Consider the following 17,427-nt stretch of genomic DNA (forward strand, 5'->3'; position numbering starts at 1 on the left):
GCCGAACCTTCCCGAAGGAGTCCGTCGGCCACAATTATTTTATCCGTTACAAACTATTTACCGCCGGACCGTCGGCTACAGAAACACCGCCGGACCGTCGGCTACAGAAACATCGCCGGACTGTCGGCTACAGAATACAAGATACCGCCGGAACCATCCAGTCGGCTAACAATAATGCACCTATGTAAATAGAAATTAAGCAATCAATTTTGCATGATAAATGAGAATAAAACAGTGCAATATATTCCCACTAACAAATCCACTAAAAGGTAAACATTGGCTTGCCAAACAACTCTAAAGCTCCTGTCATTCAATCAACAAACTGTAACACAGGTGGTTTTGCACAAAAAAAGGATGCAACAAGCAAATATAAGATGTGACACAAAAGGAAGTATCATAGACAACAGTAACAATAAAATCACATTAACTCTGATTTTGTTGGTTTAAACATCAAAAGCAAACTATTCATGTTCTCCATCATTTAAAATTTGGGTGTTGCATAGCTCTACACAATATCACAACCTTGCCATGTTTGATTTTATTATCAATTCTCACTGTGTTGTCTTTGGTATATGAGAATTCTGGAACCAAAATATTGAAAAGTACAAGGATATTTGAGAAGTTATCTAAAAACTTGGTAACAGCTGCAGTTTTAGAAGCAAGGACATTCTTAAATATAAAAACTCCCACTGTGTTTTCATTGGCACATTTCTAGAGCTAAAATATCTGATAAGTTTATAGATATTTAAAGAGTTACCTGAAACAAGGAAACAAATACAGTTTTAGAAGCAAGGAAAGCATCGATAAAAAACACTGGTAAATTTAGAAAATGGGTTATTGTCATAGTTGCACGGGTACTTGTACCCATACCCCCAGGACACATATGAGGTACTGGTACGCGTATCCCATACTGGGTACTCAGTGGGTTACTTAGTGGAGAGCATCATAGCTAAGGACCTTAATTAAGATTTCTGATTTTTGTTTGTGTATCAGCTTGCTATTTATCAAGCTTATTTCAATATGTAATCACTAATTTAGTTTGAAACTTTGATATAATGATTGTATGACAGTTCAATTTGTGTACTTCATCTTCAAAATTAATGTTTGACAGTGAACTTTTTCGCTGTTCTTGTTTTGAAAATTAAATGTGATTATATTTTCAGACTTTCTACAAAATATTAAATGATACAAAAAAATGATGTACCAAAAGTAACCGCATCTCATATTTTGGAAAAATAGTCAAATCCATACCTGTACCTGTCTCTGAAGCACCAACATACACCCATATTTCCAAGCAACCCTGGTTATTGTAAATTAAAAAATTGTCCATTAAAATTTACAAATAATATGGAAACCTAAAAGCTTCAACCGCAACCCTTGTATCTTTAGCCCACTCAATATGTCTGTCTTCTAATAGTGTGAACTATGTAGTTTTCCTAGCTAGTTCATCATCTAAGTCCTATTCGCCAAGTTATTTGAGTTTACTTAGGGTACAAAAATATACTAATCACTTTTTTCTCAAGTCATAAGATTAGATGTCATGTACCCAAATTTTAATGTAATAATTTAATTTGATTAATTAATTAATTGGTTCCAAATTTTTAATAATATAATAAAAGGACCTTTAATTGGTTACTTTAATTAATTAATATGGGGCCCAAGTTAATAATATTTGTATTTGTGGTTCCAACTGATTTAGTATATCTTGGACCCATTTTTATTTTAATTGTTTCCATAGGTGTTGTCGTCAGCTATCTTTGTAAACCATTGGGAGTTCCTCTGAAGGGTATTTAAGCACGACATGTAAGTAGTAGTTGTTATGCAATTTGGATTATTTCTTTGTATTGCGAATTCCTATTGGAGTTTCGTATTGTTCGCCATTCCAGAAGTGAAAGATCTTCCCTACTTGGCTTTCTCCGATTTTTGTGGGATTCAACCTTCACGGTATTTCGTCTATGTATTACTTTGCTTTGGATTTGGCACATCGGGAGCACCATCTTTGTATGCAATTATATTTCATGATTGGAAGAACAACTATCTGATGTATGCGAGTATTAATTTTTCATTCAGTGTTAATTGCATGATTGGCATTATCATTATTGGTTAGTACTTATTATTATTTCACTCTTCGCATTGCCTGCACACTGTCATTTTGTTAAATCTATGGATCGTTTCTAGAGAATAATTTAACCTCAAAATATTAAATTTGAAACACTGATGTACAGTTATTAAGATCTTATAATGTATATTCTTGAAGTCTTTATGATTTCTGATTTTCTATTAATATGAATAAGAAATGCATGATATCGATGACTTTACTTATATCCAAATCTGAGATAGAATATCTGATAATTCAAAGACTGTTGGAGAGTATGCAATGCCACTGTAATTAATTGATAGTCTACACAGCCACCAATTAGAATAGATATATTGTTTGACGAGTCACTATCATGAAGAGTTGTGACAGGAGTCACGACTAGGATGCCACTGTAATTAATTGATAATCTACACAGCCACCGATTAGAATAGATATATTGTTTGACAAGTCACGATCATGAAGAGTTGTGACGGGAGTCACAACCCTTCCTGGTTGTGACTCCCTTATTCATTAACAATGGTTATCGGCAAGGTTAGAATACATACAGTCATGAACTAATTCATGTCTTTGACTAACGAATTAATTTGTATCAACATTAATATATATTCAATTTTAATATCTAACCATATATATACATATAGTTCTTTGTGTAATTATTTAATATCATCACAATAATATATATATATATATATATATATATATATAGTGTTAAATGATAAATGAATCGCTTCAATCCGAATGAAGCTATATTCTTAACACTCCCTTTTAAAAGAAAGAGGATTGAATGCATATTACCTAGTAATGCACTCGATCAACTGTTACCACTATTCCTATCTATTCTGAGACTGAATCCAGTGATAATCAAGATATCCAACATATTCCAGGATTTTAATCCAATCTAATCAATCTTGGGTCAGCCGTCATCATTTGTTCTAATACTTTAGAAACACATGACAATAAGTCAAATCATTGTTAAGGTCGTCATCTTACAATAGTGACCCTTCTGCATGAAAGATCATCACAACACATCCACAATATTGCAATATTGATTTTATTAAATATTCATGAGTAATTTATATAATACGAGATTTTAATCTCAAGTTACAAATTAATCATTCCAAGTTTGTTCCTGAAGTACTCAATTTTTAACTTTGCAAGAGGCTTAGTGAAAATGTTTGCATTTTGTTCTTTAGTGCTAATGTAGATCAATTTGATAACATCTCTGTCCACCATGTCCCTTCATAATGGTAAGGAATCTCTATGTGCTTGAACCTGTTATGGAAAACTAGGTCAACTAGTCGTTTAATGCAGCTTTGATTGTCACAATAGATAATAGTGGGTTTTAGTGGTTTTCCAAATAATCCAAATAAAAGTTTCCTTGGCCATACTGCTTCACATGCTCCCATAGAGGCAGCCATGTATTCAGCTTTGGTGGAGCTCTAAGCAATTGTAGACTTTTTTCTACTGAACAAAGATACCATAGCTGATCCAAGACTTAAACAACATCCTATAGTACTCTTACGATCAATACAACTACTTGCCCAATCTGAATCAAAATACCCTTTAAGCTGTAACTCTGTATTTGTATAATTTAGTCCGAGACCCATTGTTCCTCGTAGATATGTTAAGATATGCTTGGCAGCCATTATATGAATCTTCTTGGGTTCACACATGAAGTGACTTAACACATTTGTAGCATAGCAGATATCTGGTCGTGTATCTACCAGGTACATAAGAGATCCAACAATTTGATGGTAGTGAGTAGGGTCTACAAGTTTTGAATCTGCTGCTTCGCTTTTAAGCTTATGAAGGTTAGTTTCCATTGGAGTTTAGAGAGGCTTACAATCCATCATCCCAAATCTAGTCAATATATCAGTAGTGTTTTTTCCTTGATTTAGGAAAATATATTTCTCTTTCTGCCTCAATTCTAAACATAAAAAATAATGTAGAAGTCCAAGATCCTTTATGTCAAATTCAGCTATGAGATCTTGTTTACATTAGGCTATAAGGTGGTTTGCACCTGTTATCAATAAATCATCAACATAAAGAACAAGGATTAACATGTCATCACTAGATATTTTGAAGTATATGTTAGGATCACCTTCATTTTTAGAGTATCCTAACTTGGAGAGATAGTTGTCTATCCTCTCATACCAAGCCCTAGGAGCTTGCTTAAGGCCATAGAGAGCTTTTTTTAGTTTGCATACATAAAGCATGTTGTCATGTGTGGTGAACCCATCAAGTTGTTCTATATATACTTCTTCAATAATGCTATTTAGAAAAGTTGTCTTTACATCCATTTTATGTATTTTTCATCCTTTGGATGTAGTAATGGCAATTACTGTTCTTATTGAGGTGTAGCGTGCAACTGGAGCAAATGTTTCCTCATAGTCAATTCTGGCCTTTTTGAGAGAAACCTCTTGCAACAAATCTGGCCTTGTGTTGTTCAATGCTTCCGTCAAGTGCATACTTGATTTTAAACAACAATTTTGAAGATACAACTGATTTATTTTTAGGTCTGGGTACGATATCTCAGACATCATTTTTTAGAATGGATTGATATTCTTCTATCGTTGCATGTTTCCATGCTTCACATTTTAAAGCCTCCTCAACATTAGTTGGCTCTGTTTTTGTGAGTTCTATTAATAAGGCTACATAACATTTTCTCTTTTTCTTATTTTCTCTAGAAATCTCATTTGGTTCTACATTGTTCTCTTCAATCATTTTCCTGGCCCATAGTGGTATTTTCTTGTGATTTAAAACTTCATCATTCTCAGCACTAGGTGCAGGTATGTCTCATTCTTCTGAAAGACTCTCTCCTAGATTTCTAGTTGGAGTATCTTCTATAGTGTTCTCCCTCTAATTCTCAGTATTATAATCATCTTCTATGATGTACTCTCTCTAATTTTCAATTTCCTCATCTTCTTTGTTTAAGGATGTTTTGAAAGTGATATCTTTGTCAAACTAAACATCCCTACTAATTTCAACGGACTTTTGTCCTAGAATATATACTCTATAACTCTTAGTTGTTTCACTGTAACCAACCAAAATGTCTTTCTTTCCGGAAGGTTCTAATTTGGACCTTTTCTCTTTGGGAATGTGAATGTACACTAGACAACCAAAAATTCTTAGATGACTAAGGTTTGGTTTGTTCCCTTTGAAAGCTTCTTCAAGACTTACATTTTCTAATGTTGCATGAGGGCTTCTGTTTTGTATGTATACTGTTGTACTTGTTGATGCAGCCCAAAAAGACATAGGGAGATTTTGGTCATGAATCATGGCTTTTGTTGCTTCTATAATAGTTCTATTTTTTCTTTCTACAACCCTATTTTGTTGAGGATTATAAGGTACTGTAGTCTCCCTCTTAATCCCAATAGAAACACAAAATTCTTTGAAGATGTTGAAAGTGTATTCACCTCCATTATCTGATCTTAATGTTTTTATTTTCTTCCCAGTATGATTTTCCGCTAAAGCATTAAATTCTTTGAACTTTTGTAAAACTTCATTAGATTCTTTTAGTTTTAGTAAGTATATCCATGTTTTCTAGAGTAATCATCACTGAAGGTCACATAGTACAACAATCCCCCTAGAGAGGGTGTTAACATGGGTCCACACAAATCGGTGTGGAAAAGTTCTAGTACCATTTTAGACTTGTGTTTACTTAAAGGAAAATACCCCTTTTTATTTTTAACTAGTGCACACCCTTTACAAATACTAGTGTGATCAGATTTGAGATTAGGTATACCTATAGTGATTTTTCCTATAGTAGGAAGGGCACTAAAGCCAAGGTGCCCTAATCTTCTATGCCAAAGTTCAATTGATTTATGGACTTCATAAAGTGCTCTGATACCATGTTAAATCTATGGATCATTTCTAAAGAATAATTTATCTCAGAATATTAAATCTAAAACACTGATGTACAGTTATTAAGATCTTATAATGTATATTCTTTGTCTTTATGGTTTCTGATTTTCTATTTATATGAATCAGAAATGTCTGATATTGATGACTTTACTTATATCCAAATCTGAGATAGAATATCTAATAATTCGATGACTGTTGGAGAGTATGCAATGCCACTGTAATTAATTGATAGTCTATACAGCCACCGATTAGAATAGATATATTGTTTGATGGGTCACTATCATGAAGAGTTGTGATGGTAGTCATAGCCCTTCATGGTCGTGACTCCCTTTTTCATTAACAATGGTTATCGGCAAGATTAGAAGACATATGATTAAGAACCAATTGATGTCTTTGACTAATGAATTAATTTGAATCAACATTAATATATATATATATATATATATACATGTATGTATGTATGTATGTATGTATGTATCTATCAATATATATTATATTTAGTGATAAATGAATTGCTTCAATCCGAATGAAGCTATATTCTTAACACATTCCTCTTAACCACGCTCTTCATTGACACGGCCACCATACAACCGCTCCTATCACTCTCATTTCCACCATATGGCTTCTTGCCCTTGGCCTTCACCATACGACTTCCTGCATTCTCCAAACTTATCACCATACAGCCTTGCCCCCCATCGTATCCCTACCTACGGACAATCATAGGTCATTTGTGACTACCATGCGCCAAACATCGACACTATACGACATACTCATCAGACCATACGCCAACAGAGTGCCCTCCAAAAGTGGAACATTACAGTAATATCAAAGCGATTGCCTTCAGGTCAAGATTCCCTTCGAGAAGTCATTGTCTTTAGGTCGAGATCCCCTTCGGGAAGTCATTGCCTTCGGATCAATGTTCCCTCCGAGAAGTCTTTTCCTTCGGATTGAGATTCCCTTCGAGAAGTCATTCCCTTCAGGTTGAGATCCCCTTAGGGTTAAGGATGCCTTCAGATCGAGATTGCCTCCGAAAAAAGATTTTGGGTCAAGATTGCCTCTGGACAGAGATACCCTTTGGGTCGATATTTCCTTTGGGTGAGATTGCCTTCAAGCCGAGTTCGCCTTCGGAACATTATAGTGGTATCAGAGCTGGTGATATTACCAGCCTGTTGAGATGATTGAGAGATTTTGGTATTTGGATGACACTATGGCACCGAATAGCGATGGAGAGTGGTGGTTGAATGCACTACAAAAGATTGGCAAAGAGCTCAGTGAGGGTGTAGATCTTTCATTAGATAAATTGGAAGCATGTTTGTGTATGGTGAACCAATTACCTTCAAGATTTATACAAAGAATTCTCTCGCTAATTAAGAATGCCTTAAGTCAACCCAAGCTTTTGAGACACCATGACAAGGATAAAAGATTGGGAGTTGCAGCATGTCTCAGTGAGATCTTGAGAATTTTGGCTCCTAAAGCACCATATGATGATAACACCATGATAGAGATATTGCATTTGATAGTTGACAGCTTTAAGAGTCTTGATGACTTCAATAGTGACCCCTTTGTTAGCAGATCTACAATATTGGAGAATTGTGCAAATGTCAAAGTAAGCAACCTCCTCTTAGATCTCAAATTGCAAAATTTGTCCATGATATGTTTCATCACTTCTTGGTCACCATCGAGGAAGATTATGATACTAACATTTCAGTTTCTATGGGCAGTCTTATGATTTCATGCATTGAAGAGATGGATGAAATATCCCAACCTATCACATCTATGTTATGGGTTGTTTGTAATCTAGAATGTATCCCCTCTATAGCAGCATATAGATTGGTAAATAATGTTTTTAAGAATTGTGAAGAAAAACTAATATCTCATTTGCACAAATGGGAGAAAATAGATGACAACGATAAGTTTGATGAATTACGTAAGGAGAATGAAGGCATGATTATAGGGCTGCACAAGGAGGATTTGCTAAATCTTTCTACTACATCAAAATGGGAAGAACACCAAAAAAATGAAGATGTTGCTTGCATGGATCTTGTGAAGACATGGACAAATCAAGTTGTGCCCATCACCGAAGTTGTGCCTGAGGTTGTGCCTATTGTCGAGGCACTATCTATCAAGGAATATCTATCAATTGTTGAGGTTTTATCCATCATAGAAGCTATATCAGTTGGTGAGGCTCAATCTTTCATTGAGGTTGTGTTCGTGTCCCTGAGGCTGTGTTCGTCACTAAGGTCATGTTTGTTGTTGAGGTTGTGTGTCCGTCACTGAAGCTATGTCCATCATCATGGTCATGTTCATCACCGAGGTTGTATGTCCATCATTGTAGTTGTATCCATCACCATAGTCGTGTTTTTTGTCATAACCGTCACCGTGTCTGTCATCATAGTTGTGTCTATTTTCATCACCATCACCATGCCCATCACTGTGTTTGTCAACATCATTGTGTCTGTTGTTGTCACGGTCACCATGTCTATTGTCATTGTGTCTGTTGTTGAGCTCATCGTCGTGTCCATCATTGTCGTCGTGTCCATCAGCCACACCGAGTCTATGTCAATTGTCAAGTTCGTGTCTGTCACTATCATTTGTTCGTTTTTTTCATTGTCACCATATCTGTCATCATCATTGTGTCTGTTGTCGTCACCACCACCATGTCTAGTGCTGAGTCCATCATTATGTCCCTCATCGTCGTTGCATTTGTTAGCATCGTTGTGTTTGTCACCAACGTCAACTTTGTGTCCGTCATCGTAGTTGTGTCTGTTGACATCGTCATGGCCGTCTTTGTCATCATTGTGTCCATCTTATGGCTATGTTCATCGTAGTAGCTACGTTTGTCGCCATTGAAACATTGCTCGCTATTGAAGCTCTATCCATCATCGAGGCTTCAACCAAGGTTCTGTGTGCCACTGAGTTTTATCTACAGCTAAACTTTTGTTTGCAGCCAAGGTCCTCTCCATCAAGGTTTGCTCTGCCAAGGCTCCCTTTGCTAAGGTACTCATGATCGCGGTTCCCTTCGCTGAGATACTCTCCGTCAAGTTTCCCTTCACTGAGGTACTCTTCGTTGAGGCTCCCATCATCGTGACACCCTTCACCGAAGCTCCTGTCGTCAAAGTACTCATGGTCAAGACCCCCTTCGTCGACATTCTCACCACTGTAGCTCTCTTCGTCAAGGTTTCATCCATCAAGAATATGATAGTGGTTGTTGGGATTGTGTCAATGGCTAAGTTTGTGCTAGCATCAACATCTATGTGCATGACCATACCCAAAAAGATTTTTGAACATAATGACGTGAAAGATTTCATCAATTTATGTCCCTGAGATCCTACTGAAGGCTACGACAATGTTTATATCAGAGTGGTGCAATGAATGCTTAACGATAGTGTGGTGCAAGGGAGGTTTGATGGCAATTCACTCACTTCGCCCGCGTGTTTGGTTTGGGATCCTGGTGACTTAGGACACGACAATATTTATATCAGAGTGGAGCAACAAAAGTTCGACGACCATGTGGTGCTGTGGAGGATTGATGTCATTTCACTTGTCTTGCCTGCGCATTTGATTTGAGACCCTGGAGCTGTTGGCGTTTCGTCTGATGACGGATTGCTTGAGGGCAAACAATCTTTGGTAAGTGAGGATTTGTCATGTCCTTAAATTTTAATGTAATAATTTAGTTTAATTAATTAATTGATTGGTCCTAGAATTTAAATAATATAATAAAGGGACCTTTAATTAGTTATTTTAATTAATTAATATGGGGCCCAAGTTAATAATATTTGTATTTGTGGTTCCGATTGATTTAGTGTTGCCATTGGCTATCTTTGTAAACCTTTGGAGTTCCTCCGAAGGGTATTTAAGCATGGCATGTAGGTAGTAGTTGTTATGCGATTTGGATTATTTCTTTGTACTGCAAATTCCTGTTGGAGTTTCCTATTGTTTGCCACTTCGGAAGTGAAAGATCTTTCCTACTTGGCATTCTCCAATGTCGGTGTGATTCAACCCTCACCATATTTTGTCTGTGTATTACTTTGCTTTGGATCTGACACATCGGGAGCACCATCTTTGTATGCAATTATATTTCGTGATTGGAACGAAAACTATCTGATATATGCAAGTATTAATTTTTCATTCAGTGCTAATTTCATGATTGGTGTTATCATTATTGGTTAGTACTTCTTATTGTTATTTCACTCTTCGCGTTGCCTACACATCTCCATTCCTCTTCGGCATGCTCTTCATTGACATGGCCACCATAAAACTACTACTATCACTCTCATTTCCATCGTACGACTTCTTGCCCTTGGCCTTCACCGTACGGTCTCCTAAAACCGCCATAGACTTCCTACTATAATGTCCCCCCATTAGAGTTAAAGTGATACAATAATAATAGGAATAATAATAATAAATTTAATTTAAATATTCTATCCTTATTGTATGTGGAGATGTGCTTATGATGAACATTCATCAAACCTAATTTTTGAGTTTGAAACAATTAACATTTGTAATGAATGTTCTCCACCAAGCATTGCTCAGATCGTGTTACAACATTTATATAGAACACCCTCTACCAAGAATGCTTGGATCATATAATAACATTCATACATAATTCCCTCCAAGTGTACTTGGATCACTCCATGACATTCACAATGAATGCCCTCCACCAAGCTGTGCTTGGATCGTACCATGACATTCATAACAAATGCCCTCCACCAAGATGTGCTTGGATTGTACCATGACATTCATAACAAATGACCTCCACCAAGATGTGACATTAAAAAAGAATGCCCTCCACCAAGAATGCTTGGATCATATTATAACATTCATACATAATTCCCTCCAACAAGTGTACTTGGATCACTCCATGACATTCACAATGAATACCCTCCACCAAGATGTGCTTGGATCGTACCATGACATTCATAACAAATGCCCTCCACCAAGATGTGCTTGGATCGTACCATGACATTCATAACAAATGCCCTCCACCAAGATGTGACATTAAAAAGGAATGCCCTCCACCAAGATGTACTTGGACCGTACCAAGAAATTCACAAATAATTCCCTCTGACAAGATGTTCTTGGATCGTACTATGACATTCACAACAAATGCCCTCCACCAAGATATACTTGGATCGTATCATGACATTCACAATAAAAGTCCTCCACCAAATATGCTTAGATCGTGCCATGACATTCCTAAGGAATGTTCTCCACCGAGTATTACTTGGACCACAAATATTATATACATTCAATATTTTAAATATCTATTATGATTTATAACATTATATTAATTATTTATTTTGTAAAAATTATGTCACAGATACAAATATATATATAACATATATATTCAATAAATATATTATGATTTAAATCTCCATTTTATGTATTCAATAAACATAATTCTACACCTTTATATAAAGTATATTATTTTATTTCATATAGAAATAAGATAACAAACTTGATGTATAGAAACTAGAATATACATACCATAGGAATTTACAATAAATCTAGCCAATGTTTCCATATCCTTAAAGAATAATTCATTATTGTATGCCATAAATGTTCTCCACCAGCATAGACCAAATTATATATGACATTCTGTTACATCCCAAATTTTGACCTAATTTTAAATTCGCTTATAGCCGTTGGATTTAACGGGTTTTCCTTTCATTATCAAGTGAAGTAGTTAGTTATTTATATCCATTGTATTAACTGTAAATGAAGATGGTCATTAACCATTATTTGTTTTATGATGTTTAGCAGTTGCTTGAATTTGGAATTATGGTTAATAATTTATAGTCTTTTAAATGCTTATATGAAAATTATTATGGAACTGTTATTATGGTGAAAGTGCTTCATGAGTGATTGCAGGATAAGATGAAGGGGGGAAGCATTGCTAAACAGGATCAACGGAATAGGATACTTGCTTAGTCCAGTCAACAGGATTGACAGGTATGACCTTAAACTTCTTTGGTAAGGACCTAACGACTTGAACTCAAGATACATCTATAAGACCCGCATGAGCTATTAAATAAATAATTTAAGAAACATAAAAGAATTTAATTAAAATATAATACATACCTCAAAGGATTTTAAATGATCTTTCACCATATTATTATAATATATATCTATGTACGTACACAGATATAAAAATAAAGTGACACCATCATATTATTTTCTTATAATAAAATGATGCCACCTCACCAATATATTTACATATACGTATATAAATATAAATCATAATAATTTTCAAATTATAACCTTCCAACTCTTTTTCCATCTTTTATTCTTTTCCTTGTTCGAAACCAATTGAACACTTGGCGTTTTTAATTGACAAATATTCATTAAGTTACAGAAGCCAAAGAGTCTTATTAAAACCTTTTTATATCATGAGTCGAGAGAGACAAAAGACGCAAGAGCACACATTTCTGTTTTCCTTTTATTACCGCATTTTTCCTTGCTTATTTTGGCTTCCTCCACAACCAATACTCTATTATAAATCCATTGAATTTATGCAAGACCATTTGAAGACCTTTTTCATTTCATAGCAATGCCATTCTATTACAGTCAGTCGTATATGTTCTTTCATTACTGAGGATTTAAGTAATTATTTATACACTGTGGTTATGTCTACAAGCAACTCAAGAAGAGCTGATTACCAATCATTTAGCAAGACTCCAGACAGTTCTGGATTTATCTCAGGTCATGTGATAATCATTTCCAATTAATATTATTTCAATGTTTTAACATTTCGATTTCTATAGCTACAAGTTGTAGATTATCCTCATTCACAACTAAATAACTCTAGGGAGTAATAAGCATAGTAAAGTGTCTATAACATGGAATCATAAGTTATTTTTGCCAATAGACATTGGAATCGGATGATAGTTATTTCTGCAATTATTCTTATAAAGAATATAATCATGTAAATCATAGATTGTGAAATGTTGGAAGTATATAATCTTCATGAATCAATAAGAGTCGTTTGCTCTAATATTCCGAACACCTAGGACTCACCAATTGTTTAGCCATGGAAAAGGTGAAGAGGTGAGATAGAATCTGCAAGGATAAAGAAACTGAAATCAGACTTCATACATTAAATCCTATGTTCCCCGGGGGCGCATACCCGGCCTAAAACCCCCCGTTTCGGGGACGGGGATGGGGGGACGAGTATGGGACGTCCCCCAGCCATCCCCAAATTCTCTTTTTTTGCAGGGGACGTCCCCGAAACTTGGGGACGTGGGGGGGTCAAAAGGGGGACAGCCAGCCGTCCCCAGTACGAAAAGGGGACGTCTAGCCGTCCCCCGACCGTACCGGGTACGGCCGGCCGTCCCCCTTTTTTGCAAGCGCAAAACATTAAAAAAAAAAACATTTGTTGTGCCTTTTTTGGTCGGCTAGTGGGCCCCACTCCTCCAAAAACCCTAAAATGTATATAACTCAACACATTTAAATTGTTTTAACCATTCTTTGGTTTTCATTTTATGTTGCAGCCGGCTGAAGTTTTCATTTTGCAAGTAGAGGAGGTAATAGTTTTGCTTCCAAGAGCTTGACCAAGGGTTTGATCTTCTATTTTGTCCACCAAGTAAGTATAAAACTCTTTGTGCTTTCATCTATCATTTTTTAAATAAATTTGTAGCTTGCAAAATCTGATTTTTTTTTTTTTTTCATTGTTTCAGCTCATATATCTATTCAATTGCATATTTAAACACAATGAGCAGCAGTGGGAGTGCAAGTAGTAGTAGTGAAGAAGAAAATGTAGAGATTGATGTTGTTAGTAGTGACACTAGGCAAAAACCCACTCCTAAAGCTGATTTGTTTAAATGCCCTTCCGACATTATGAAGAATTTTGCAAAGGGTCCTTTCAATAGGAAAAAACCTCTTCTCCAATATGTCACACCTAGGCCAAAAGATAAAAAGAATTCGGGAGGGACTAGGGTGTGGGATTGTCATGTTTGTCTTGATGATTTTAGGGGCAGCTATACAAGAGTGAAGTCACATTTTTTAGGTGTTACATGTCAAGGAGTCAAAGCTTGTCCTAACCTAACCGATGAACAAAAATTAAAATGTCAAAGATTGCACTTAGAGGCTGAAATGGAGGGGCAAAATTTGATAGTGACATCACCATCTATTCCCTCACAATCATCTAGGCATATTTCATCCGCCATTGGTACTAGTGGCAGCCCTAGTGGGTCTAGAGGGAAGAGAAAGATAAGTAGTAGTGAGAAGGGCTCGGTGGAAAGTATGTTTAATGCACAGGGAAAGGAGAAGTGTGAGGCATCCATTGGTAGATTCTTTGTTGCTAATGGTATCCCATATAATGCAGTCCATTCCACTTATTATAAACAAATGGTGAAAGATATTATGAGCATGAATTCCTCATTTGTGCCCCCCGATGAGCATAAGCTACGAACCACTATCCCAAATGAAGAGTACTCAAAGGTTGCTTTATTATTTGAGGATATGAGACGCACTTGGGTTAGGACAGGCTGCTCTATTGTGATGGATGGGTGGACCAATGTTAGACATCGGCCACTCATCAATATCATTGTCACATCCCCTGCTGGCTCTTATTTTTTGAGAGCCATAGATTGCTCAGGAAAGAAGAAGGATGCAGATTTTCAGTTCACCATTTTGCGAGATGCCATAGAGGAGATCGGGCCCTCTAATGTTGTACAGGTTATCACAAATTCTGCACCTGTGTGCAAATCAGCAGGTTTGATGATAGAGGGTGCTTATAGGCACATATTTTGGACCCCTTGTTGTGTTTATTCCTTGAACAATGTATTGAAAGACATAGGGAAGATTGAATGGGTGAAGCAAGTGGTGCTAGAAGCTAGAGAAGTGCAAATGTTTATTTGCAACCACCACACTTCACTTGCTCTATTCAGGTCCTTCTCTAAGAAGGAGTTCCTCAAATCAGCTGAGACAAGGTATGTCAATTATAATTATAGTTTACTTTTAGTTTGTTTTAACTTTAAGTTATTTTAAAAAATTATTTATAAGTTTACTTACATGTGATGCTTTTTGTTTTAAATTTTAATCATTAATGTTTAAGTTTTAATTTTTAATTTTTAATTGTTGCTATAGGTATTGCACATATTTCATCTTGATGGAGAGGATGATTGAGGTGTATGAGGCCCTTCAATTGATGGTGGTGAATCCAGAGTGGGGATGATGGTCTCATTCTAAGTCCACTGAAGGAAAAGCGGTGAGGCAAAGGATCCTTGATGAGAGTTGGTGGTCCACAATGAAGTAAGTTGTTGGTTTTTAAATTTACTATTAGTCTTTTGCTTGCTGATTTTCCTACTAATAATCTTAAAATTCTAATTCTGATTTTTTTTTTTTGTTGGCATTTTGATCTTGCAGATACATTTGCTCTGTCATAGCACCCATTGTTGATGTCATTAGATATGCTGATACTGATGCTCCTAGTTTAGGAGAGATCTATGAGACTATTGACAGTATGTTGGGTAAGATGAAGAGAATTGTTGCAGCAAAGGATCCTACATTGGGCTTTTATGAGGAGCATATTAGGCCTATTGTGACGCGGAGGTGGAACATAATGAATACCCCGCTTCATATGGCAGCACTTGCTCTAAATCCCAAATGGTATGCACAGTTGGGTGGAAGGGGCCTCCCATGTGATGATCCTAAGGTTTTGGATGGCTTCACAAAAGCAATTGATAAGATGTATTCAGCTCAAGATGCCTCTACTCTTCGTGCACAGTTCCTTGACTTCACCAACCTTCGTGGCCCAAACTTGGGTAAGCCACTAGCAAGGTTGGATAGAGTTGTTTTGGCACAAAAGGATCCTATTGGATGGTGGACTTGGCATGGGAGAGATACTCCTAAGTTAAAGATACTTGCCGGTCGCCTCCTTTCACAAGTTGCTAGTTCTTCAGCTGCAGAGAGGAACTGGTCCACATATTCATATATCCACTCTATCAAGAGGAATAGACTTACCTCTAAAAGAGCGGAGAAGCTAGTGACAGTGCATCATGCTCTTCGACTTGCCGATTGCCAAACTCCAGAGTATAGGCAGACACCAGCTTTGCGATGGGATGTTGAGCCTGAGCATGTGGCCCAGATAGATGAGGATGACATAGCACCAGGACTGGTTGGGGTTCCATTAGATGAGACTACGCTTCCTGTGGAAAATGACAGTGAGGAGGATTCTGATTTTGATGCCATGGATTAGTAGAGGCAGAATAGGAGCAACAGTCTGCTTCATTTTCTATGTTTTGCTTTTTATGTTGAACATGAACATGATGATGATACATTGATTATATGATACTTATTACATTATGGCAGCCTATAGCTTTGGGCATATTTTGATTTTGATTTTCAGATTTATGATTTATCATACTTATCATTATGAGTCTTATGATATTGACAATGGTTAATAACTTAATGTTCATTGTTCAGTGTTCTCTGATATTGTATTGATATGCATTTTGAGAATTGGATACTAAAATACTAAAATCGGATATTATTTCATAGATGGCATTCAAATGTTGTATGTTATGGTTCTATAATGTTTAAATGACATGCTTTGTGCTTAGTTTCATATGAATGACATGTATATTTACAAATTTCAATGTATATACTATATTTTAAAATTTTCCTATATATATATAGCCGTCCCCGTCCCCCCGTCCCCAAAATTGCCAAAAAAATTTGCCGTCCCAAAAACCCGTCCCGCCGTCCCCATACCGAAAACTTGGGGGAACATAGATTAAATCTAATTAAATATACTTAATAGCTCATGCTCGTCCCTAATAATGTTTCTTCTTGTCAAATCGAGCAGTGGTGATTGAATTGTTGAACCCATCAGAAAACCTTGGACAAGGTAGTTTAAAGGCATGTTTGTTATCTATTGATCACTTGATGTCAATGGTGCCAGTTATGCAAACATGTCCGTCCATAACTGTACGAACATTTTAAACACCAGAATGCTCGAGTGGCTAGACTAAGAATATCCCAAGCTCGATCTCGAGGTAGGGAGGGCCTTTTTAATTCAATAGACTGTGTGGGGATAAGTATGGTCCAAGGTTGGGAGGTTAAGCCTAAATCAATGCTTCTCCTCTTACGAAAAGCCAAGGTTTGCACAACCAACTAAAGACCCACCAGATGATACTTGTATGTTTCTTTCTTCTTTCCATGATAAGCATTTACTTACTTGCATATAGAAAAGATAGTTAATCGTTAATCTATTTATTTTAGTTGATCATGGATACAGTTATTTTCAGTTAATCATAAATCTAGTTATTTCAATTGATTATGGATACAGTTATTTTCAGTTAATTGTTAATCTAGTTATTTCAATTGATCATGAATACAGTTATTTTCAGTTAATTATTAATCTAGTTATTTCAGTTGATCATGGATACAGTTATTTTCAGTTAATTATTAAATTAGTTATTTCAGTTGTTCATTGATATGGTTATCTTAGTTGAACATGGTTG

The 17,427-nt window shown here is 36.1% G+C and overlaps 2 protein-coding genes across 2 annotated transcripts in view; one reads left to right on the forward strand and one right to left on the reverse strand.

Annotated features, from left to right (window-relative positions):
* ABCB27 (transporter associated with antigen processing protein 2) overlaps positions 1-17,427 on the reverse strand; it is a 142,459-nt gene that overhangs the window by 20,300 nt on the left and 104,732 nt on the right. The window lies entirely within an intron of this gene.
* Positions 15,054-16,160, forward strand: LOC149534262 (uncharacterized). The gene is made up of 3 exons (XM_089803373.1): positions 15,054-15,214; positions 15,329-15,652; positions 16,001-16,160. The coding sequence occupies exons 1-3, from the start codon at positions 15,210-15,212 to the stop codon at positions 16,158-16,160; spliced, it is 489 nt and encodes a 162-aa protein (XP_089659499.1). The 5' UTR covers positions 15,054-15,209.

The sequence above is a fragment of the Cupressus sempervirens genome, chromosome 10 (assembly GCF_028749045.1).
Source record: "Cupressus sempervirens isolate cs-2001-9-10 chromosome 10, ASM2874904v1, whole genome shotgun sequence".
Classification (NCBI taxonomy): domain Eukaryota; kingdom Viridiplantae; phylum Streptophyta; class Pinopsida; order Cupressales; family Cupressaceae; genus Cupressus; species Cupressus sempervirens.

Excerpts from the sequence above, each read along its gene's own strand:
- LOC149534262 (XM_089803373.1), top strand. Across the intron at positions 15,653-16,000 it reads ACAAAAGCAATTGATAAGAT|GCAGACACCAGCTTTGCGAT; the intron begins GTATTCAGCTCA and ends TCCAGAGTATAG.